Source organism: Fusarium keratoplasticum, chromosome 3 (genome assembly GCF_025433545.1).
Source record: "Fusarium keratoplasticum isolate Fu6.1 chromosome 3, whole genome shotgun sequence".
Classification (NCBI taxonomy): Eukaryota; Fungi; Ascomycota; class Sordariomycetes; order Hypocreales; family Nectriaceae; genus Fusarium; species Fusarium keratoplasticum.
This window is the reverse complement of record NC_070531.1, coordinates 3,077,729-3,102,611: the sequence shown is the minus strand read 5'-3', so window position 1 is coordinate 3,102,611 and position 24,883 is coordinate 3,077,729. Positions and strand designations below refer to the sequence as shown.

Here is a 24,883-nt window from a genome sequence, read left to right as displayed (position 1 = left end):
AGCTATTTATTATTAGTGCGGGCTAATATTACCTTACTAACTAGTACTAAGAAAATAACCTCCCGGGCGATTAGGCTATTGCGATGACCTAAAATAGCTAGACTAATAATAAGACTAGTCTTAAGTAGCTTAAGTACTTTAACCGATATATAACTAATTAATTAATTAGTTCCTATTATCTCTTAATCCTTAATAGCTATAAAAATCACTAATTTATTAAATTTAAGAGATATTATAAGGAAAAGAAGATTATCTAGCTTTATATACTACCTTATTTATTTTATCTACTTTAGCCCCTTAATATTAGGTACTTTAGCGTATTAAAGCAAGCTTATAGTTAAGAAATAAAATATCTAATTAAATACTTTATAACCTATATTTTAAAGACTAAGTTCTTCCTAGCTTTCTATATAGTATATAAGGCTATTATAATGGAAAGAAATATTAAGGGGGCTTTTAAAGGAGCTAGCCTTATTCCCCTTAACCTAGAAGCTATAGTCTTAAAGCTTAATATATAGCTATAGACTCTAACGCCGGTTTAAGAGGTAACTAAATTATTAACCCCTTAGGCTTTAAGGACCCCAAAGACTATAATTAAGGCTAGATCTTAGTCTAAATACCTCGAAAGGTAGATTAGAAGGCATTAAAGTAACTCGCCGGAGTTAATCTTAGAGGCTCTATAATCTCTTATAAAGGGGATAAAGGCTATTATATATTAGGTTACCTTATTAATAGCTAAGGTTAGAGACCTTCGAGAGGTAAATAAGATATTAAGCCGGCGCTAAAGGGCAAAAAGGATTAGATTATAGAAAAGAGGGGTTATAACGGTAGAAAAGGAGAGGTAAGCAATTAATTAAATAGATATAGATACATAGGTAATAGCTAAATCGTCAAGGAGTAGTAATCAAGGAAGGTTAGTTAGACCGGGTATTCGGCGCTATAGTATTTGCGGTAAGCCTAGGCATAATATAAGGACTTATTAGGTAATAATTAAGACGTCTAGGGAAGAATATAATAAATAGTTTTAATTAATTAAATAGTTTTTAGTATTTTTATTGCGATTTCTTAAGAAAAGATTAAGAAAAGTATAATACTTACTTATTTATAATGCTTGCTTATTAAGTATATTAATTAATATTTATTATCTCTTAATTCTTAATAATTATAAAAGTTATTATTTTATTAATTTTAAAAGATATTACTAAGATAATAATATTATTATATTTTATATATTACTTTATTTATTTTATTTACTTTAGCCCCTTAATATTAAGTACTTTAATATACTTAAGAATACTTATAATTAAGAAATTAAGTATTTAATTAAATACTTTATAACTTACATTTTAAAAACTAAGTTCTTTTTAGCCTTCTATATTATATTTTAGGCTATTATAATAAAAAGAAATATTAAATTAGCCTTTAGAGGAGCTAATTTTATTCCTCTTAACCTAAAAAGTATTATCTTAAAGCTTAATATATAGCTATAGACTTTAATACCACCTAAGGAGGTAATTAAACCCTTAATACCTTAGGTCTTAAAGACCCCAAAGATTATACTTAAGGCTTAATCTTAGTTAGATTACCTCGAGAGATAAGTTATAATATATAAAAATAGCTCCTTAGAATTAATTTTAAAAGCTATATAGTCTTCTTCTAAGAGAATAAAAATAATTATATATAAGCTTAATATACTTAATAAGCGAGCTAGTTAAATAAGCAAGCTAGTTAAAAATCCTAACCTTAAAGCTAGAGATTATAATAAAAATACTATAAACTATTTAATTAATTAAAATTACTTACTATACTCTTCCCTAGATATCTTAATTACTACCTAATAGGTCCTTATATTATACCCAGGCTTACTATAAATACTATAACGCCAAATACCTAGTCGCGCTAACCTCCCTTAACCACTACTCCTCGACGATTTAGCCACTACCTATACATTAGTATCTATTTAATTAATTACTTACCTTCTTTCCTCTACTATTATAACCCCTCTTTTCTATAGCTAAGTCCTTTTTGCCCTCCAGCGCCGGCTTAGTATCTTATTTACTTCTCGAAGGTCTTTAACCTTAGCCCTTAATAATATATTCTTATATATTATTATTATTATACCCTTTATAAAAGACTTTAGAGCTCTTAGAATTAACTCTAGGGAGCTATTATAATACCTTTAGATTTATCTCTCGAGGTATTCCGACTGAGATCTAGCCTTAAGTATAATCTTTAGAGTCTTTAAAACCTAAGGGGTTAAGGGCTTAGCTTCCTCCCCGGCGGGCATTAGAGTCTATAGCTATATATTAAGCTTCGAGACTATACTTTCTAGATTAAGAGGAATAAGCCTAGCCCCTTTAAATAATACCTTGATATTTTTTTTTATTATAGTAGCCTTATATATTACATAGAAGGCTAAAAAGAACTCAGTCTTTAAAATATAGGTTATAGAGTATCTAATTAGATACTCTATTTCTCGACTATAAGCTCGCTTTAATATACTAAAGTACCTAATATTAAGAGGCTAGAGTAAATAAGATAAATAAAGTAGTATATAAAGCCAGATAATCTTATTATTATTATAATATCTCTTAAATTTAATAAAGTAATAACTTTCATAGCTATTAAGGATTAAGAGATAATAGGTACTAATTAATTAATTAGTTATATGCCGGTCAAAGTACTTAAGCCACTCGAGACCTATCTTATTATTAATCTAGCTATTTTAAGTCATTATAATAGCCTAATCGCCCGGGAGGTTATTTTCTTAGTACTAATTAGCAAGGTAATATTAGCCTAAACTAATAATAAACAGCGAGATTAACTAGCCTTCTGCATTAATCGCTTAAATAACTATAATCTATTCCTAGTTTCTAGGCTATATTAATTTTAGCTTTAAATGCCTTTCTAAGCCCGTGATAACTATTCCGCTTATAATTATACCTATAAGGAAGCTAGTCTTATTAAAGTTATAGATATTATCTAATTAGATGCTATACTTCGCGATTATATTCGCTATAAGCTAAAACTAATCGCGGATAATAATTAGATCTTTACACTTAGCTCTCTAGTAGTCATATTTCTAAAAAAAAACACGTCTTAAGGTCTAGGTATCACCTAACGAAGTTATAAGCCTAATGCGTACTAACGGGTAGTGCGTCCCAGTCAGTAAGTAATTAATTAGCTATTTCTTTTATACCACGAAGCCAAGGGGGAAATCCTCGCGAATCTAGGTCGAGAATAAAATAAATAAGGATCTTTTCCTCTAGATTAGATAGCTTATATGATTTAGGGACAATATCGGCTCGGGCTTAGATACCAGTATATCAGTCATAGAGTATACTATAATAAACTTAATAGATCCTTATAGCGCGTCGAAGGCTAAGTTTTAGCTAATTTTAATAGGCTTAAAGGGCTAGAAGGATTCTAGCCTCATTATTTAATTAAGGTATCTTAGGTAGTTAAGAATTAATTAATCAAATGGTGATATTATAGGTTGAGGGATTTTTAACCGGCTCACTTGTCTGACCGGCTCGCTTATCAAGTACGTTACCTTACTTAAGGCTAAGATTAAAGACCTTAAATAGATAAATAAAATACTAAGCTAGCGCTAGAGGGCAAAAAGGACTAGATTATAGAGAAGAGGGATAATAATAATAGAGGAAAGAAGGTAAGTAATTAATTAAATAAATATTAATATATAGGTAATAGCGAAATTATTAAGATATAGTAATTAAGGAAGGTCAGCGCGACTAGAGGTTTAGTATTATAATATCTATGGTAAGCCTAGTTATAATATAAGAATATATTAAGTAATAATTAAGATATCTAGGGAAGAATATAATAAGTAGTTTTAATTAATTAAATAATTTATAATATTTTTATTATAGCTTCTATCTTATAGGTATAGGAAAAGTAGTATATATACTTGTTTAGTATATATACTTATTATATATGTTATAATATATAAAGAAAGAAATAAAAGGCTTAAAAAAAATTAAATAAAATATAATAAATAGATTTAAGCTAAGAGTTAATATAAGAAATAATAAGCAATAGGGCTATCTTATAGAGAATATAAATAAATCTAAGATAAATATTCTAAGTAATATAGCTATCCCACCTACTAGATAAGATAAGACCCTCTTAGACCCCTCTGCTTATACCTCTAGGTTAATAACTACGCGCTTAATTAGGGTTAGAGGGTTATAGTTTCAGATACCTATACTTATATAGAAGGTACTTTTAGATCTTTAGGTAGGGGCACCTAAGCCGGGGTAAGGACCGGCTAAGCTATACCTAAGGTGAGCCTAAGCTACCCTCCACAAAAGCAGCGACGCTTCGCATCGATATTCTCTTTCTAAAACACCCACACTCTCTACAGTCATGGCACAATCGCCCAAAAAATACGGAGTTGTCCTCTATGAGGGCTTCCAACTCATCGATGTCTGTGGCCCAATCGACGTTCTCAATGTCCTCACCACCCACGTCGAGGGTGTTTCCCTGTCAGTCATCTCTGAGAGCCTGAAACCTACGTCAACCTTCCCCAAGACCTGGCCGGACAAGATGGGAATGCCCCCATTCACCACTTCCCAGCTTATAACACCTACCCACACTTTTGAGACGGCTCAACAGCTTGACGTTCTCATCATCCCCGGCGGTATGGGGTGCTTTGATCCGGACCCCAACAATGTCGGGCAGCCCAACCCGTCAGTCGTGAATCCAATCGTCAAGTTCATCCAAAAGCAGTACCCTGGACTGAAGTACCTTGTGACCGTGTGCACAGGGTCTGGAATCACCTCGCTGTCCGGGCTTTTGGATGGCAAGAAAGCCACGACGTTCAAAGGAGCCTGGAAGGTGATTCCTGCTTGGCGCCCCCAAGTCGAATGGGTTCCAAGCGCTCGATGGGTAGTCGATGGAAACATATGGACGTCTTCGGGGGTGTGCTCGGGAATTGATCTCATGTTTGGGTTTGTTAAGGAGGTCTATGGAGAAAAGATTGCGCAGGACATTGCTGTTTGGATGGAGTACCAGAGACATGAGGATCCAACCATTGATCCTTTTGGCATTGAGGGATAAGGCTAATGGTGAGTGAGATTAAGTAGCGAGTTTTGAGGGCCTGAAACGGTTGCAGTATTGAGAGACGCTATATCTCAACCATGTCATGAATCTAAATGCATGTACTTGAGTCAGGATTCGATATCGCTCCATCCACAACCAAGGGATCGGGCCCATAATTATCTCTGTGCATTTTTAAACCCAATTACTCTTTCTCACAGCCACGACATCCGCTGGCATTCGTTTGCCAGTACGCTTTGAATTTATTAAGTTTGATATTTATCATGAAAAATTTGGAATTGGGCATACTGATGAATATCTTTGTAAACGAACGCACTTTCAAATGACTAAACCAAATAGGTGTCTGGCTCCTTGTCTGTAATCTGACATGCCCAAAATTGCAGAAAACCCCTCATCTTTCATCGCTGACATCTTCCACACCTATCGATACCAATCGTGCCTTCACAATGAGGTTGATTTCTGCCAAGAAGTTCACAAAAGATGGCAAAATTCGGTTCAAAGAGTTCTACCGCAACATTCCTTCCTACGCAATCCTCTCGCACACCTGGGAAGATGGCGAAGAGGTCACCTTTGAGGACTGCAAGTCCCCGATCGCCAAGGATAAGAAAGGCTACAAGAAGATTCAAAACACATGTAGACTTGCGATAGGCGATGGCATCGAATATGTATGGATCGATACATGCTGCATCGACAAGTCGAGCAGCGCCGAGCTGACCGAGGCGATAAACTCGATGTACCAGTGGTACCAGCAAGCCAAGGTTTGCTACGCCTATCTGTCAGATTTGCAAGATGGGAACCTGAAAGACTGTCGGTGGTTCAGTCGCGGTTGGACCTTGCAAGAGCTCATTGCGCCCAAAACCATCCAGTTCTTTGATCGATCTTGGAAGAATGCTGGCGACAAGATGAGCCTCCTCAAGCAACTCTCGACAGTAACCAACATCGACGCCGGCATATTGAGTCACAAAGTTCCGCTTTCTTCGGCATGCGTTGCAAAGCGGTTCTCTTGGGCTGCTAAGAGGAAGACTACCCGGGATGAAGACCTGGCCTATTGTCTCCTGGGAATCTTCAACATCAACATGCCTATGCTCTATGGGGAGGGGCGCAAGGCGTTTACACGACTGCAAGAGGAGATTATCAGGACCACCAACGATTTGAGCATCTTTGCTTGGACTTGGCGCGGTAGCTGGGATGGACGCCCTTATCTCAGTTTCCTTGCTGAGGGACCGGAGGACTTTACTTGGTGTTCGAACCTTACACTGAGAACAGACCCATTGGTCAATGAATACGAAATGGCCATCACCAACAAGGGAATTCATATGCAAGGACCTCACTGGGTCTCGGAGTACAAGGATGGCGCTATCCGCTATTCCCTTTCACTCCAATGCACTAACAAGGATGAGCAAAACCGACCTATCCTCATCCCCATGCGCAAGGCTGGACCAAACATTTTTATGAGAGCGGCCAAGTCGGGAAGAATGGACCTGAGCCTCGGAATCACCAGTTCTTATCCAATCAAATCCAAGTCTTTTACTCTGCTCACAAGGTTACCACCCGAGCAGCTGACCTCTGGAAGCTTGGTCTCCATCTTCCGCCACGTTGCTGTCGCCGTCGAGTTTCCATCTGACGTCCCGAGACTGGGCGTGCATGGAATACCGCAGAAGCATTGGGATGTAGAAGACTCCTTCTTCTTCAGTCCCGACAGCACGGTGCGACGTTGGGGCTGCGTCAGGCCTTCGGGGATGAGCGGCGAAATGCTCGTGTGCTTTTGGCACAAGTCGAACAACGAGTGGGAATTCCAAGGAACCATCCTCAACTCGTCCGAGGAGGGCATGGATGGGCTTATGCAAGATCTGTTTGTTTTCGCCGAAGCTCTTGACTATCCAGCTGAAGTTGTGGAAGGGGTGCTTAGACGCCATGGAGTCAAGCTGGGCCAAAAGTCGATCCTGGTTTGGCATGGTGGGAAGAAGTTCCGGGTTTATTTCCAAGTCGAGCGTGTCAATGACCGAAGAATTTGTTTTGGGCCTCACTTCAAAGTCAAGGTATCGAGGGTGCCGCTAGACTAGCGACAATGTCATTATCACCTCCTTCGTCTGAGATATCAGGGGTCAGCCTGAGAAGGACACTGGTGCACTACTAGACTACGGAGTATACCTCTCACGTCTCCAGCCACAAGTTAATTTAGTTAAATATTGCCTTCTGTCAACCTTGCGGGCTCCCTCCTGCTCGCTCTGAGACTAGTGTTTTCAATAGCGCGCCTCATTGTCTCGCTGGTGGACACAGCCACGCGCTACGATCGCGACTCATAAAACACCAATCGCCTGTCTCTCTCCCTCTTCAAGGTCCCCGCTCTGTATCCTTCATCAGAATGTCTTCCAAGAGCGCCGAGTGCTCTCTCAACACCACAGAATGTATCCTCAAGACAGTGGTCAGCATCCTCAGCGAGATTCAAGATGAGAACAACCAGTTCAACTGGGACCCTCTCAGTTTCGCTGTCACAGCCATCATTGGCATGGTTGCCCTCTTGTTCGCGGCCCTGACTATTGGACAAGGTCTTTTGGCAGCGGGACCTGGGCGGACCAAGTCTGGCGCCTATGCCATAGGTCCATGGTCGCTTCTCAATGATAGCAAGTTTGACTGGATCGAGATGAGATATCGAACAGTCTCACGGACTCCAGTCCTTCTCGCCAAGGCGATATTGGAGCCACCTTGGGATCAATTCGATCATCTCCGGCATCGACGCACTCACCACATCCCCACGAAAGACCTAGTAGTACTCGAAGACCCCAAGTACCTCAAAAAGAGACATGAAGACTATTTCCCAGCGACCTGGCTTGCCCTTTTGACAGCAATGGATTTGGACGAAACGAAACTATGGGGAATCAAGTCCACAGGAGCCGATTATATACCATCCGACTTCTCAATAGTCCCTGCATACGGCTCCATACGATTTGTCGTCACTCTCACCATCATTTTTGCTAGAGGCTATGCCCGTCTTATCATCAATTCAGAATCCAAACTTCCCCGGGTGCAAGGCACCGGGTTCAACCTCACCTTTCGCCAACATCCGCTCTTGGGTGCCGTGGGACTCTTTGAAAGACACGAGGCCGAACTCTCGCCGACTTCTCAGGGGTTGGATGAACTACGAAGTTTGATATTGTATGCCAATGGATACATGGAAGTCCCAGTGGTCGAAACCGAAGAAGCGATGAACCAGCGAGGGTCAATCGTGGCGACCTATGCAAGAGAGCTCGACTGGAACTATGTTCACTTCGAACTGACCATGATGTTTCTCAAGAGAGCAGAAGCAGAATGTCTTTGCAATGACCAGAAAGCACCTCCGAGTCAGCGCTGTTGCGGGTTATTGCCGGCAGCGTGGCCTTCATGCTGTGGGCTCCTACGACAACTGCTGGATCAGAACTTGATTAACTTCAACATCGCGAGATGGGGTCCATTGTATCCCCTAATAGCGGATCGACCACGTTTCCTACCACTCCTATTCCTCCGCACAAAGGCTCGGTTCCGCGACAAGCTAGATACTCTGTTCCTACAGAGCCGATTTTGGGCCATGAGGGCTTCAGCATACCTGGAACTGTCTCCTGACCAACCCGAAGACTTTTCCAGAGATCAGAGCACTTTAGTGGCGCAGGCAACGTCTTGGGCGATGACAGTAACTCGTGGCCCGGTGGCGGACCTCAAGTTAAGCCCAACAGCTTGGGCACTAACGTCTGATTACCTTGAGAGGCCGCTGTCCGCGAGCGATGGCGATCGTTTGGAAGAGGTGGCAGCAAAAACTGCGCTAGAATTTGAAATCGTCACGATCGACGCTTGGCTCAAACAAGCAGGGCCGCTCGTTCTCTGCCGACAGATGACTCTGGGTATCCTGGGTCACGCTATACAAGAAGTCATGCTCAACGCCCACCCGGGTACAACAGAAAGCACTATAGGCAGGGACCAGTTCATGTTTCTTGCATTGCATGAGAAACTCCAACGGTTCCTCCCCGCCGTTGGGGACCCAGACCTGAAAGCTTGTCTCTTCCACGGGGTGTTTCCAGCCGATGCAGTGAGTTTCGATCGAGCCAAGGAGGGAGTTTGCAAGCTCCTTGACAAGATAAGGGATCTCTGGGGAACCGAAGAAGTGCAAGAGAATGTAGATGAGGACGAAGAGGAAGGCGAGCCACAATGGCGTCCGGTTTGGAAACTGCCCAACACAAGCCAACACCCGCTTGACGATTTGCTCATATACCGAGCAGTCCTGATCTCTCAATTATACTCTTTGTCTATTGATAGTAGCAAATTACTTGAGGAGGATTCGTATGGATTGGTTATACCGATCATGTAAGGCGCCAGTCACAGGAGGACGGTTGGCGTTGATGGATATCAACTCGAGTGTTTAAAGACGGCAGGGGTTTTAGAGTAAAAGAATATCATACAATTCGTATGGCCAGAAACCGTGGAGGATCCTAGCCAGTTAGGTATTCGTGTCTATGAAGAGAGTTTTATATACTCAGGGCCATCATTCCTTCGTGTACGTGGACAGCCGTATCATTCACATCTACCACCAACATGGCATCCAAAAGTCATTGATTCATCAACGCATCCGCGCATTTCTGAGCTCAGCCACCAACAGAACCAACAGCATAGGGAGTAAACACTGAACAACCTTGCACATCAGCATCACTGCCCAATCGCCAGTAGACACCGCAGTCAAAGTTGGTGCTTCCGCGGGTGCCCTGGCACGTCAGGGGACACGACCCGTCCGTCTTTTGCGTGACGGTGCAGGTCATGTCCTTCAGCGCGCCACCGCTGAAACCGAACAGCACGTACGAGCTGGAGCCATAATTGTTGGGGTCAGTCTGGCCGTTGGAGCCACTCCTTGCACCATTGGTCGCTTTCAGAGTTCCGTCAAGTCCCAGGGTGAACATGAGCGTGGTTCCATAGGGGCCGTCGTCGCCGACTGTACCGTCGCCCATATCGTAGAGCGCATTGCCATTGTTCCATCCTCCCATGGCGAGGATGCTAACTGTTGGCTTGAGGACGGTTTGAGTTATCGAGGTAGTTGTCTTTTCGGTAACAGTCTCAGAGTAGACGGTAGCTGGCTCTGTGACGGTTGATGTGGAAGTAGCAGTTGCCGTGGCAGTAGCAGTAACCCTTTCAGTCGAGGGGACCTAGGCACAAGAGTTATTATTAGGGGGGGGTTGAAACAGAATGGGGGAAGATCGTGATGCTTACGGTGACAGAAGTAGTAACAGTCTTGGTCCGCAAAGTTGTGACTGATGTAGTGGTGTAGGGGGGAATGTCGAAACAGTTGCAAGCGTAGGACACGGCCGCAGGGTCGACGTAGTTCCCAAAGGCTCCAGGCTTTGCAATACCGCGTGCTTCAATGCGGTGCAACTTGTCCTGCTTGACTCTTTCCTCGTGGGCCTCAAGGTCGTCATAGCGCTTCACCTTGCGGCCGACAGGAGATGCACATGCAGTAATGGTTTCGGTCTTGATGACTTCTGTAATAGTGGATGTAGTCGTACTCTTGGTCGTTGTCGTTTTGGTCTCGGTGGAGGTGGTAGTGGTTGTAGAGTCCGTGATAGTCTTGGTTGAATCAGTGGTGGTGGTGACTCCTGACGTGATGGTGGAAGTGGTCGTAGTGACACTAGAAAATATTAGAGACTTTTCACCGCCAATAAGGACACGGATTGCCATACGTAGTGTAGGCTGTCACCGTAACCGACTTGGTCGACACGGGAATGCTGAGGTACGAAGAGCAAAAGGACGTAGCCTGCAAATCCTGACGTGCCACCTTGACCAGGGTCTTGACAATGGTGCAGAGCAAGCCTGGAGGACCACTAGGGGGCTGGCCTTTCACGCAACCCTTGAGACTATCATAGTACTGGTCGGAGGAACACCTCTGAGGCGGCGGCGATGCAGTACAGCCCTTACCAGTGTCCCAGTACTGGCCGTTGGGGCAGAGACCGGAAGCAGGAAGCTTGGGGGCTGCCAAGGCCGATGCGGAGCCCACGAGGCTCAGGGCAAGCCCAGCCACGGCGTTGAAGTGCATAATTGAGCCTGGGGAAAACTTGAAAATGCCCGATGTGCTGATTGTGAGCCGGTAGATTCTCTGCCAACGAACTGGGAAGAGACTTGGCGCCAAGTCTTTATACATAGATCTCTCCCACTTTTCGGAAACCGTCCAAAAGATCCAGACCCGGGATCGGTGGGACCGACAGTTCAGGAGACCATAAGGCTGACAAGATTGGAGCTGAAACCCGATGCACGGCGCGCATTAATTGAAGCCTACTCTCCGACTATTGGCACTATAGCGTCAATAGCCGTTGATTCTGCGAGGCTAAGGCAAGATCTTGGAGTCTTGTGCGAAACCCCTGACAATTTTCGGCCGCCGAAGGGTCTGGAACTTAATCTAGCGCTACGGCAAAGCCCTAGAGCACGATAATCACCTGGCGCTATGATCACTGATCATCACGATCGACCTCCCTATTTTTCATAGACCCGTGACTAGAATAGCTGCCCATTGTTCACTCAAAGGCATGGGTTCCATTAAACGCCCCGTGCCATGGTGCGCCGCTTCTCGCTCTAGACCCAGCACGCCGGGGAGAAAATGGAACCGCTAGCCCGTCGATCACCCGCAGGGCCCAACCAAGGTTCTAGGCTCGCCTCCAGATCTCGCAAGCAGAGATTGATAGTCTCGTTGGGGTCCGTTGGCCGTGCCCTGCGCCAGCGTGTTCAGTGGCTGTCAATAGCTTCGGCGACCCGAAAAGCTCTAGACCAGTCAGGAGAGTAATAGCGCTACAAAGGAGCAGCAACTCAGCTCACATGGCCATGTCTTGACCGCTTTGCGGACTTGATAAGGGTTGGAAATGGGAAGTATTGAACACAGGTACTGTTAGGTCAAGGCTTGTATCCTCTCGACAGCAATGTATGAAAGCACAACAAGACGCTTTGTGCTCCAAGAATCAAAGTGAAGAAAAAATCATCCAAGTGGGTTATTCTACAGGGCCATCTTGCCGTGGCTGCTATACACATTCCGATGCTCTTCGGCCGTGACTAGCAGGATCATGATCACACCATCAAGTGGCTGCGCATCTGGTTGAAATTGAGGGCGCTAGACCTCCATTACTACCAAAAGTCCTTTCGCGTAATTGGTTGCACCAGCCTCCTCACGTTGAGCTGTTTGCCAAGCACGCCAAGCTAAAATAGACGGCATGTTAATAGTTAAGCATACTACCTAAATCGAGTCAACCTCCGGGGCCACGCGCCGCAAGGCCAACCCTACCCACGGGACCAGCTTAAATGCGCTAGGAGGAGAGCGGGAAGGGGGTCGTTGGGCTGGACTTTTGGTCGTAGGACTGCATTGCTTGCTCTGCCCCTATTCCCTCTCTGCGTAGTGACATCGAAGCGCAGGTATTCGTGAGCATGTGATGAAAATCCACTGAGCCCACTCAACCAACAATACTGAAAATACCAGAACCTGAAATCCGTCAAAAGTTGATAAAGGTTGAATGCAGAGTCCCATCTTGGGTTTATTCGCCGGGTAGCAGCCTTTCGGGCCGGCCACGTCAGTCGCCAGCCTACTAGGATACTGCAGCGGGGACCGCGATGGACCTGATGGACTCTCTGCCCATCCCTCGGAAGACGGGCAGCGAGGACTGGGCGGGAGCGGTTGGTCGTCTTTAATTACGCGTGATAAACTGTGGTTAACCCCTCCTCGACAGCCATCCCGAGTTTCGTTAATACATGGATTCTTCCATGCTTATGTCCAGGGCCGTCTACTCATAGTGAGTAATAGGTAGGAACTTATTTGCAGGCCTACTTTGGAAACGCGTAATACTTAAACATGGTTTAGGTTTCAAAAAGAGGTAGCAAAGCCACTCTCTTTCAGTTACTTGCTGGTAAGCATTCATCACCATGGGTTGCAACTCGACACGTTATTCTCGTCAGGGACAACAGACGACCACAACACATGGAACCTAATACGAAAATGGGCGCAAGGATGCGTTCTCCTAAGGACAATGGGGACATCGTCTCGAGGCTCGACAGCAGGGGGGCCAAAGGCTGCGCGGCTGCGGACGTGACGCGCTGGGAAGCTGGCATCCACACATTCTCGACCTCGTCCTATGTGGAGCACCTAGCAGCGTGATCCGGCCACTTGCAATTGCCGCAGCAGCCACCAGAGTGACCCGTAAGGCAGGAGAGTCTCCATTTGTTGCTGTCAGACCCAGGGCCCCTAGTACAAAGAAGTGTGGTCCTGGGCGTTGCACGGTGAGGGAGACGATTATTTCTTACCTGATAGTGGACAGTCTTCAGTCGTGGAGGGCATGTCGAGTTTTTTGGCCCGGAATAGTTTCATGGCACACAGTTGGTCCAACTGGAGCAGGCAAAAACGAATCCAGGGCATTCTTATACTCGACGACTCCGCCATGTCTTGTCATGCAAAAGAGTGTGTGGTTTCTGTTACTGAGCAAAATTCTGGGCTCCTCTTAGTTGTGTCGCTTCTTAGAAAGCGATCCCAATTCTATGTACTTTTCAGTACCGAATGAACGCCAACTTTTTCTTTCAATGCCATCAATACACAAAACAGGTCAATGGATGAATCCGCAAGAAGCAGGTTGGAAGCGTCTCAGCAGCCTTCGAACCGAAACCCTAGAAGGGGGATGACCCGGCCGATGGTTCCAACGGTGACAAGCACCCCCGGACCTGGTGCGGGAGCTAGACCAGTGCCACTCCAAGATGCAGGACCCTGTTGAACCGGAGGACGGGGAGAAAATCGCCATGATGTCCCGGTTCCCTATGCTTATTGTGAGAGCGTTGGGTGCGATGGAACTTGAGGACGAGGGGAGCATCAATGTCCTTGAGGACTGGGATGACCACCAGGTTCTGATGATGGGGGGTTTAAGAGTGATTTGGTCGGAGATCAAGGTTATGCGCCTTTCGATTGATCAGCCTTTGATGTGGAGGATCATATACCCTCTCATGGTTTCGTTTTTCGGGTCCAGGCTATGCCGGGACCACGTCCAGCTGCTCAATGACCTGCGAACCATCGCAGGAATTCCTCCTTTGGGGGAGCCTGACGACTTTCCCAACTGATTTGTTAGATCCGAGATACCCATCAGCACCACTAAAGCTACCAAGGGGATTGGCGGTAAATCTCCATAGGTGGTCATTCCCCTGCTAGAAGCCGATTTCTCCGCATTTTGGTCATGAAAATGCGGGGTGAACTACTCTTACCTCGGGCCCGGATCGTCGAGCATGACATGAGGGAAGCAAATGGGACGAGTCATTGCCAAAGCTGGATAAACCTTTAGCCAATAATAAATAAACGTCCCTGGTAATAGAATAGGTGTTATGTCCATCAGGCCCCCGAACATGGACCGTCACGCTCCGGAAAATCGCGTATGTGCCGTTTTCCAGAGTCAAGTTCAAACCGTAACACGCAAAACGCAGCTTGAAAATCGGATTCGAAACGTCTACTTGGGGATAAACAAGCTATGTTGTGGCGCAGATGGAGTCGCGTTGCTTCGCGCGTTGCAGCAAAATCTGTCACAAACCTGCACGAGTTCATGCATGCAGGTGTTATGCCAGGCTAGGTTGCTATGTGCCATTGTCCATGATTCTCCAGGCTCCGCATCTTTAACAGAGAAACCCTACAACGCGTGTCGAGCCAGAGGTTAGTTGGAACACGGTGAACAGACCACCCTGAACTGACGATGCGACGATTGTTGCCGATCGTGTCATATTGGGATTAACTTTCTGACCCATGCTATATCTAGTAGCCAACCCCGGACTAATATCATTTCCCTCGACAATGCTAGCAAGTTCAGGAGCACAATGATGATTGTTTATCCAGACCGAGGTCGGCATCTTGTCACGGCATTCAATTCAACATGGATATATTTCTATATATTCGTTCGAAAACGTATGCCAAGGAAATAGTTTCCAAGGCCTTTCAACGGGTTTTCCTTTGCCAACATGAAGCCTGCCTCTTCTCTTCTCACGGCCGCCCTGGCCGCGCTCAATTTCTGTTCGACCGAGGCTGCACACTACCCAACTGAGCAATCCCTGACGGTCAAGACAACCAGTGGAAAACTCACGGGATTCATCAATCAAACAGCTCCTGCTGTCCGTCAATTTCTAGGCATTCCTTATGCCGAACCTCCCCTGAACTCTCGACGCTTCCAGCCACCTCGGCGGATCAAGAGCAATGGCCATGTCTCAGCAAAGAAATACGCCCCGTCTTGCATGCAGCCTATCAGCAAGAATCCGACTGTGTACACGGAGAATATGCCCGAGTTTCTCACCAATGGCGGAGATTCTGAGGATTGCTTGTACTTGAACGTATATGCCCCTCTTGAGCCAGTCTCTAAGCGGCTGCCTGTCTTCATTTACATCCCCGGCGGTGGCTTCACAGGCGGCGGCGCAGACTCTCTCTACAAGATCCCCGACAAATGGATCCAACGAACACAGGGTCACATCGTCGTCACCATGAACTACCGTGTCAATCTGTTCGGTTTCCCCAACGCCAAGGCGGCGCATCAGAACGTGGGCCTGCTTGATCAGCGAATGGTGGTTGAATGGACACGAGACAACATTGCGGCTTTCGGTGGCGACGTCAACAAGATGATTCTGTGGGGACAGTCTGCTGGTGGTGCTTCTGTTGGAATGTACGGATACTCGTACCCAGACGACCTGATTGTCAAGGGATTGATCTCCGACTCTGGCTCAACAAGCACCTTGGCCAAGCCCTTCGGAAACTATTCGGACTTTAGCACGCTTGCGAGTTTGACGGGCTGTGGCGGTCTAGCGGAAAGGGAGGAGCTCAAATGCATGCAGCGTGTTGATGCTTCTGTTCTCCAAGAAGTATACTCCAACACTTCTAGCGTCTCTTTTACCCCCGTAGCAGACAACGTTACCGCTTTCTCAAACACCACCGATAGACTGGCTAAAGGATTGGTTACGAGAGTGGTAAGTGGCTCTGGGCACACGTTCTTCCCTGGCAGCTCGCTAACAATTTCGATTATTCTAGCCATGGATCATGGGCAACAATGCAAATGAAGGTGCCGGTTTTGGAGCCTACAATGCAAGCGGAGTATCCCCTTCCCAGGTCGCCATCGGTCTACAAGCCATCACTTGCCCGGTAGCAACTGAGATAAGGTGAGTACGGAATGTGATAGTGAAAATCAGCTGCTCACATTGCATGCAGAGTACGAGCACAATTTGGATACCCGACCTATCGATACTACTATACTGGAAACTTCTCCAACGTCTCACCTTTGCCCTGGATTGGTGCAACCCACAGCGGTAAGTAACTGATATCCCACAACCCTTCATAGCTAACGAGAAATCCAGCCGAGCTCCCTCTTCTCTTCGGGACACACTATGAATATCGTGGAAATTCCACCGAGTACGAATGGGAAGTGGCCTCCGGCATGCAAGGTAAGTCATCAGCTCATGGACGGAAAACCTGGAAACTGACAAGCCTTTAATAGCTCTCTGGCTATCGTTTGCTCAGAACCCCCACAAAGCCCCTCGGGATGGAAACGGAATTACTTGGCCGTTGTATAAGCCAGGGCAAGAGAAAATGGCGGTATTTGCGGAGGCAGGTGAGAAATGGTTTCAGCTCAAGGACGAGTCTATCAACGACAATCAATGTCGACGCTGAGTAGAGTAGAGGCTACTACATTGTCGTCAACCTCAATAATGTCTTCATAAGAAACCATCAGCGACAATAGCAAAGAACAGAGTCATAAATAAAAATGGGCACAACCAATCTCCCGTCAGCCTCAATACCCGATCTCAAATCTAAGCACCAAAATGCCCTGGAACTTGAAACAGCCACTCAGAGACCCAAGCAACCTATGCTAGGGACAAAACGTGGGAAAGCTCCGGTGCTAGCGCTGCAAGATGATCGAGATGACGTTATCCCCAACATGCCCCAGCGCCACGATTGGCTCCCGCCACGCACCACCTCGCACAACCGTGTGGCTGGAAAACCTGAAAGTTGACAGACTGACAACGTCATGCAAGGATAGATTACGAACATGGGGGAAGTTTGTCTGGGTTGGGGGTTTTTATAAATGATGCCCTGCCCAGGAAGGATTGCATTGCGTCAGTCGCAGTTTCAACCTTATACCGACGACATACCATGCCTCGAACATTGTTGCTGTGCTTTATTCACGGGTTCAAAGTCTGTTTTAGTATAGATTGTTTCTGTTCTCAATACTAACTATCCAACTAGGGAACCGACGATACCTTTCACGACTTTCCATTCGTACGCAAGCACTGTTGGAGGCGACTAAACTGAGTCACTAACCTCTGAAAGGACCTGAAAAAAGCAGTCGCCAAACAACTCCCCGATGACAAGGTCGAATCTGTCGTCTATCCCAAATATGAGACGACAGGCGAGCTAGTTCAGGCCACCGAGGCCTTCCTTGAATGGTGAGTTTTCGCTCGTAAATGTCTGGGCTCGCTAACAGACTCAGGCTCAAGGAACGCGTGATGGACATGCGGAAAAAGAACTCAGAAAAGCCATGGCCGGCCAACGACAGGGATGTTGGGGTCGTTCTTGTCGCTCATTCTATGGGGTGAGTGCTCTCGTTCCTCTCCATCCTGGTGCATCACTAACTTTCACCCAGAGGCTTCGTAGCGGCGGATTCCTTGTTTCTGGCTCTCAACGAAAGAGCCGCCAATTCAAGCGAAGACGACTTCATCTTCCCCCTCATCCAAGGCATTCTAACCTTTGACACGCCATACAACGGTCTTGCACGATCCATGTTTGTCTACGGCGCCTTTTCCAACTACCAAAAGGTCAACAGCGTCTTCAACGTCATGACAGCTCTTTCTGCCGCTGCACCTGCTGGCCTCGCACGACTCAGTGCCCGGCGTGCGGCAACTTCAAGTGTAGCCGCCACGGGAAGTCCTCAGTGGAAAACATGGCAATTGGTCGCCGTTAAAACGGGCACAGTCGGTGCCATCGCTGCTGGTGGTGTTGCCGCTTACATGAACCGCGAGGCCATCATGAAAGGCATGCGAAGTGTCAAGAACATCAACAAAGAATCTGTCGTCGAAGGATACCGTTCAAGTATGGACGCCCTTGGACAAGGTCTAGCCTACATCAACCGTGGCAATGTGGGCAAGTCATTCGCTTGGCTCTCGGACCACTTCACCTTTGTCGGTGCCCTGCTTAGACAAAAGGAACTCAACCGTCGGCTAGAGCGCATGGGAGCACTCAAGGGCATTGGTATCCATGACTTTTACTGCTCCCTTGGTGAAAACGGCTACTGGAGCGGAGGCTACTTTGTCCCCGAGAGAACCTTTTGCGCCGTGCCCGAGGAGAGTCACTCGGCATATCCTGTCTTTGAGAGATGCGTCATGCCAAGAGCGGGTGATGAGATTGAAGCACATCTCAACATGTTCAAACCAGAGAAGCACCGAGGCTACGAGGAAATGACGGACAAGTCAGCCGAGCTAGTCAAGGAATGGTTCCTCAGCGAAGAAAATGTCGTCGATGACCCCCAGTTCCGCGAGACGCCTCCCGAGGAAGTTGCCGAAGAAAAGACAACCCAGGAGATCCTAGAGAAGGGTCCCTCTCAAGAGGAGGAAGGCGGAAAGGCCACGGACGGAGAGGAGAAAGCAAAGGAGAACGAGCTTCCCGACGAGTCTCCTATAGATATTGCAGCCGCTGCCTCTCTTGTCCCACTACCCGATGACGAAGGCGACTTGATTGGAGATGCAAGTCCTGAGAATGCCGACACCCAAGAGAAGAGAAATTACCTCAACTACCTCTTTGGGGTTGCGCAGCAGGCTGGCACGGGTATCAGCGATGTGAAGGGTTGGCTCCCGAGCAAGATGCCTCACATGCCAAGCATGCCTAGTATGCCCGCAATGCCCAAGGTTCCCGCTGCTGTCTCCTCGCTTGGCAATGTCTCGATGCCAAGTGTCAACATTTTCTCAAAGAAAGGCGAAGAGACTCAGCAAACCGAGAAGGAGTCTCAGGAGGCTGAGAAGAAAGAAAACGTGGGAGGCGAAACAGTAGGCAAGGAAGAGGCGCAAGAAGTGGCCCCAGAGAAGGAGGCCGGTGAGAAAGAATTAAAATCTAGTTAGATTTAGTGTTTTCTATTTACTGTAAGGATTAGTTTCGTGCTACTTGTCAAGTTTTGTAGGTTCCAACCGAGAGGCACCATGTGGAGAATAATAATGAATTGCAATGCTATGCTCAACCTAGAACTGAACCAACAGTCACCCAGCCATGACAAACACCCGGTCTAACGCTCCGGAAGATCAGCATCCTGGCGCATTCCCTTTCCCTTCTCGCCCGAGTCCCGGTTCTCCTCCACTTCGCGGTTCTCCTCCATGACCTCGCCCTCCCTCATCTCCAGGGGGGCCACAGACACGAGGGGCGCGTAAAAGGTCTTGCTGAGGTGCATCTTCTCGGGAGGCACAAAGACGTCGAACCAGCGGGGCACGATGAAGCCGCAGGCGATGAGAAGCATGACGCAGTGGACGGCGGTAAAGGCAAAGATGTGGAGCGGATCGTTGCTCTTCTTGGCAAAGGCCGGGTAGGCAAATGAGACAATGATGGACAGGATGGGAGCCGAGATGTAGCGAAGGATAACAGGCCAGAACCACGGGATGCTCCAGTTCTTGCCGGTGGCGATAACAACGTTGAGGTCACGGCGGAGTTGGTTGCCCTGTCTGATGTTAGAGAAGAAACTTCGAAGAACCTAATAAACTTACCGAGTAGAATGTCAGCCACCAGAACCTGGTCAGCATGGGGTGATGTCCCCAGAACCTCGGCGCTCCAGCGTCAGGAGTCTTGGACATGAAGACAGCGACGATGTTGGTCACAATAAAGATACCAAAGCCCACACCTGCACCAGCTTCAGGTCCTACAGCCTGACCGACAGCAACTCCGAGGACCATGGACATGATGTAGCCAGCACTGTACAACGCATAACCCACGACACCAACCTGTCCGATCACATCTGTGTAGCGGTAGAGCGTCGTGGCGCACACAGCCTCACACCACACGACAAAGATGAGGCAGAGGTTGTTAGTCCAGGTATCGACGGCATCCAGCAAGTAGAAGCCAAACTCGGTGCAGTAAATGAGCGAGAGGAGGAACGAGACAACGACAACGGTAGTGCAGATAGGGATGCGAGAATACTTGCGGCCCACGTTCGAATCGCAGATGAGCGTAACCAAGGACTCGAGCAGAGCGAACGCAGAGCTCAGACCCAGGACGGCCAGGGTCAGGAAGAAGAGGACAGCCCAGACGTTTGAACCGGGCATCTCAGCAAGACCGAGCGGGTATGTCAGGAAACCGACGGTGAAGGTGCTGAGGGAGATGCTGGGGTCATCAGGGGAGTATCCCAAGAAACCAATGACACCAAAGACGGCGAAACCGGCAGTGATCTCGTAAAGAGAGTTGCAGCAGCCAATAATGAGCGCATCCTGCACAGCATTGGCGTACTTGGTGTTGTAAGACGCGTACGACGTGAAATAACCAAAGCCGACTCCGATGGAGAAGAAGATTTGACCACAGGCCGCCTGCCAGATGTCGCCATTTCCAAGCCGCCAGCCGTTCCACTCACCGAAGTAGTACTTGATGCCGTCGCGAGCGTTGGGGAGAGACACGGCACGTCCAAGGATAATAATCAACATGATAATGGGAAGACCCATGGTGAAGTATACGGCTCGGCCAGTGGTTCCAACACCCTTGAACATGCAGAGCCAGACAGTGAACCAGATAAAAGCGCACCAGCCGGCAGTCTCTCCAATCATGGCCGTGCCCGGGTACTCGACATAGCCGCCGTTTTCAGGGGTGATGGGGTCCTTGTTGGCAATAACATCTTGCATATAAAACTCCAAGCCCCGACCCTTCCACGGCAGAGGGCTGTGGAACGAAGCCCGGAAGTAGTGCATGACCCAGGCCAGGATGGGAACGTAGTATGTAGCCACGACGAAACCCGTCATGATGACAGCCAGTCCGAGACCCTTGGTGCGCTTGTTGATGCCGTGAAAGGCAACGACCACACTACCTCGGTAGGCCTGTCCGATGGAGATTTCGAGGACCAGAGTGGGGATGCCGAGGAAGATGAGGGCGATGAAGTAGGGAATGAACCACTGGAGGCCATTGTTGGCAAAGACGACAGAGGGATATCGCAGGAGGTTGCCAAGACCGACGGCACCGCCCTGGAGGTCAAGTTAGCGATTGAACAGCACAGCAGTTCCCTTGCTGCTTACCATTGCTGCCAGGACAAAGGCAGTCCGTGAAGGCCACTTGTCGCGGCCATCTGACTCCTTCTCCGCGTCTGGCGCGATGAAGTTGTAAATCTTCTTGAGCGTGGCGGCCATGGTTGTATACCTGTCCACGCAGGGGGTTGGTTCTCTTCTCTTTTCACTCCACAACAAAATAAACCAGGAAGGACGACAAAATGTGTCAATGATCAACTCGAATTCCCCAAGAAGCCGCAAATTATGTGATGATCAGCGGCACCAAAACAAGGGCGGACACTCGTTATTTATGCACCCGCGACTCAGACAGAATCCCTAAAGGCTCGCGTCGCGTCATACGGTCTTGGCTCCCCGGGGGGCAATGACAATCTCACCCTCAAACCCTCCCCTCATGCATCCGCATCCTTGCCCAAACAGTGGAGGAAGGGACTGTGGGGAGTAAGTCTTGGCGCCGAGACAATAGAATCCGGAGGTGGGCAGCTCAACTGGCCATGATTCGTCTCGCCTTGGCCGGCCAAGACATCGAGCCACCGGTGCGGGGTCGCCAAGCAAGAAGGATACGGGGTTGAGCAAATATGACGGCCTCGGCCTCTGGATGACGGTTCGTCGCATGGGTACCGATGTTGATGATGCATCGTGACGGCTCGGCACATCGCAGAGGGTTGAAGTTTTGGAGGGTTTTGCAGCTGAAGAGCCGCACCGCCCGCAGGGCTTAGCCTACCTCTGCTATCGCTATCTGTCCCCAAGGGTGCGGGATTTGAAGTCGGACCCCCTGCCTGAGAGTCTGGAGCTGAGAGTCGGAAGATGAGGCAGACCACCCGCCAACAGGCAGCATCAGACCATCAGTCGACCTCCGGGGCCAAAAGGGCCAAATCTCGTCTTTTGTCGGAGTAAGCCTGACTTGCGCCAAGGCCGATGCGATCCGGCCTCTGAAGCGAGACGGATGGCTTCACCTGCCCTATCGTCTCTAGAAACATAGCCCGACACCTTCCTCATCCAGCTAAGCTGAACAGCCCCTTTCTAGAAGGTCAGGCAAGTCGCGGAAGCCGACATGGGGGGATGACAACGAGACGTTTGGTTTGATAGGAGAGGAGCCGCTAGGGGGGGGGGATATTCGTACTGGGAATTACAAAAGATATGCTTATGTGCATATGCCGCAGAGTGATCAACCCGGGATAAGTATCCTTGACGGTTCATTTCTTAGGTTTTGATTCGCGGCGCTTGGCGCGCCCATGGGGACCCCGGAAGTCGGGTGCGACCTTAAGCGCATCCGGTGTCTGGATGTACCCGAGGTTGATTGGGGCCAAGAGGCCAAGACTTCTCTTGGCAGTGTTGGGCATTTTCAGCTGGCACGCGAACAGGACGTGAAAACCGGTTTCGCCGAAAGCTGGAATAGGGGAAGGCGTTCGACTTGCTCACCATGGTCATGAAGCTACAAATTAGGTTCTCAAGTGAGGCTCTATCGACACTTGGGCGACGACATGTTGCGATGCCGAGGCGGGCACACAAACATCAATTCGCACAATTAAGCCCAGCCGTCATGATCAACATTGCACAAAGAGGCAACGCGCTGCGACTGGCGCCACTTACGCGTCATGGCGACAGCCCAGAGCCTCACTGAGAAACAGCCACCAACGCAGCAACGACGACTACCGGCAGCGACAGGCCTTCGCAGCGCTTAATATGCACAAGACCGGTACATGGACGTCAAGATAAAAGAGCCGCTGCGCCTGTCAGGTATCACAGACGCGAAAAGGCTCAAGGTTGTCGGACCTCTGCCGCACGAGTTTAAGGCGGTGCATCTTTCCAGAACCCGGGGAAGAAACTTTATTGCAGGCTGAGAAACGCGCCGAGGAGCCCCGGTTGATTGGTTGCCAACCATTTTTCTTCCAGAAGACTGCCTCTTTGAACTCGCCATGGATCGATTCCGTCTTGGCTGGTAATCTGATTGTCAGGGGGGTCTGCTTGACGTGATAAGCTTGCATCAAAAATTGTGATTGATTGCACACCACAAGAATGAATCCTTCACCGGGCCAAGACCACAGTTTTGATACAGAAGCAGGGGTCTAAAGTGTCTGCATGCTTCTCTCGACACACCCTTACCTTCTCCCGCATCATCTTGCGCCATGTCCCAAGAACGGGGATATTTTTGGTGTGCATGCCAAGTCAAATCCGATCTATGAGGGATCGTTTGCTAGCTTTTGGCACCGTATCATGGTCATATCAGAATCTCTCAGGCGACGAGTCAACATCTTACATGTCGGCCAGCCCAACTCCGCCGAGAAGAAGATTCCAGCGAGCGGCCAAATTCAGGACAATATAGAATTGACCACATGTTCTTGGGGTCTTGCGCCATCATCTCGATAAGGATCTGAGGGTGGTCTTCCACCCTTGACGGTTTGTCGTTGACCGGGACAGGGTGGCAGGAAGGTGGGCTCCATTACCAAATATCTGGGGAAGCACAGCCTCAATGAGATCTTGGCACTTGAATTTCAACGTCGGTTGATATTCTACAGTCAGTTTAGTTGAGCGAACGCATAAAGGGTGGTTCGCGAATACCGGGCTAGGCTGTCTGGTGTAAGAGTCGAGGGCAGATAATCTCTTGACACCTTCTGGTGGATTGTTTTCAGAGGGGTAATCGGCCATATTTAATACCAAAAGCGAAATTCACGATTAAAACTCAAACTCAATCCAAAGTTTCAAAGGAGGACTGGAGAGGAGAGGGGAATGCTGCATGGTGGGCTTGGGTCAGCACAAACGCTACCGTGATGGCTTTAGGCTTGCCGACCATCGACTCTTCACTCTCTTTCAGGTTTTATAGTGAGCGAGTATCTATGAATCGGATGAATTGTGCAGTTATCTACAGAGTTGGGCGTGGAACTCTTCGTGCTGAATGATGGTTGGTTCCGAAATAAGTGTCCTCGAGTCATAATCTGCGAGGCTGGATCGTGAATCCCAGGAGATTTCCATATGACCTCGAGATCGTACCTAGCAAGGTCCATGATCCTCAGGGGAACATCCGACGAGACAAACGCACCGTCGACAGCGAGTTGGAAGCGGCAGTTATCCTTCCTTCGACTGTCACGACATCTTGGGTGAAGACAACGCCTCCCAGACACAGCATCAAGGGCAGTTGACGTCCGGGTGGATTACTCAAGATTGAAGGTTCCCTTTGTTTTTTTGGGGGCTTTCTTTTTTCGAATTTACTCGTTTGATCAACTACCTAGACCTCCACGATTAGGCATTATGTCCAATATGAGGGCATGCTAAGTAACGAGTAAACACGAAAATCCTTACTGAACATATTAGGTGAAGGCAACGCCTCCCGAACACAGCATCAACAGCAGTTAGTATCCGCGTAGAACGGGGTAACTAACCCCACCTACCTACAAAAGGTGCGAGTCTTCCTCCTTTCTTGAATTTACTCGCTGCATCAACTAGACTTTCACGATTGGGCATTATGGCCAATATGAGGGCATAGTGGGCAAGCGAGTAACGAGTCGACACAACAATTCTCTCTGAGCATTTACTCTCAGATACACCTACCTACCTTATGTAAATGCAG

At 47.8% G+C, this 24,883-nt stretch overlaps 7 protein-coding genes across 7 annotated transcripts; 5 read left to right on the top strand and 2 right to left on the bottom strand.

Moving 5' to 3' along the window:
• Positions 1-4,386: 4,386 nt before the first annotated feature.
• Positions 4,387-5,079, top strand: NCS57_00430100 (DJ-1 protein-PfpI domain-containing protein; the record flags this gene model as incomplete). The annotated part of the gene is made up of 1 exon (XM_053054266.1): positions 4,387-5,079. The coding sequence occupies one exon, from the start codon at positions 4,387-4,389 to the stop codon at positions 5,077-5,079; it is 693 nt and encodes a 230-aa protein (XP_052916426.1).
• Positions 5,080-5,525: 446 nt separating this feature from the next.
• NCS57_00430000 (HET domain-containing protein) lies at positions 5,526-7,142 on the top strand (the record flags this gene model as incomplete). The annotated part of the gene is made up of 1 exon (XM_053054265.1): positions 5,526-7,142. The coding sequence occupies one exon, from the start codon at positions 5,526-5,528 to the stop codon at positions 7,140-7,142; it is 1,617 nt and encodes a 538-aa protein (XP_052916425.1).
• A 302-nt stretch (positions 7,143-7,444) lies between these two features.
• On the top strand, positions 7,445-9,418 carry NCS57_00429900 (uncharacterized protein; the record flags this gene model as incomplete). Its single annotated transcript, XM_053054264.1, has 1 exon — positions 7,445-9,418. The coding sequence occupies one exon, from the start codon at positions 7,445-7,447 to the stop codon at positions 9,416-9,418; it is 1,974 nt and encodes a 657-aa protein (XP_052916424.1).
• Positions 9,419-9,692: 274 nt separating this feature from the next.
• Positions 9,693-11,128, bottom strand: NCS57_00429800 (uncharacterized protein; the record flags this gene model as incomplete). Its single annotated transcript, XM_053054263.1, has 3 exons — positions 9,693-10,244; positions 10,309-10,723; positions 10,776-11,128. The coding sequence occupies 3 exons, from the start codon at positions 11,126-11,128 to the stop codon at positions 9,693-9,695; spliced, it is 1,320 nt and encodes a 439-aa protein (XP_052916423.1).
• A 3,926-nt stretch (positions 11,129-15,054) lies between these two features.
• Positions 15,055-16,744, top strand: NCS57_00429700 (Carboxylic ester hydrolase; the record flags this gene model as incomplete). Its single annotated transcript, XM_053054262.1, has 5 exons — positions 15,055-16,047; positions 16,109-16,236; positions 16,286-16,383; positions 16,432-16,518; positions 16,572-16,744. 5 exons carry the CDS (start codon positions 15,055-15,057, stop codon positions 16,742-16,744), a joined length of 1,479 nt encoding a protein of 492 aa, XP_052916422.1.
• Positions 16,745-17,227: 483 nt separating this feature from the next.
• NCS57_00429600 (uncharacterized protein) lies at positions 17,228-19,185 on the top strand (the record flags this gene model as incomplete). Its single annotated transcript, XM_053054261.1, has 5 exons — positions 17,228-17,269; positions 17,321-17,353; positions 17,405-17,520; positions 17,565-17,666; positions 17,718-19,185. 5 exons carry the CDS (start codon positions 17,228-17,230, stop codon positions 19,183-19,185), a joined length of 1,761 nt encoding a protein of 586 aa, XP_052916421.1.
• A 161-nt stretch (positions 19,186-19,346) lies between these two features.
• On the bottom strand, positions 19,347-21,438 carry NCS57_00429500 (uncharacterized protein; the record flags this gene model as incomplete). Its single annotated transcript, XM_053054260.1, has 3 exons — positions 19,347-19,772; positions 19,819-21,276; positions 21,328-21,438. 3 exons carry the CDS (start codon positions 21,436-21,438, stop codon positions 19,347-19,349), a joined length of 1,995 nt encoding a protein of 664 aa, XP_052916420.1.
• Positions 21,439-24,883: the final 3,445 nt, after the last annotated feature.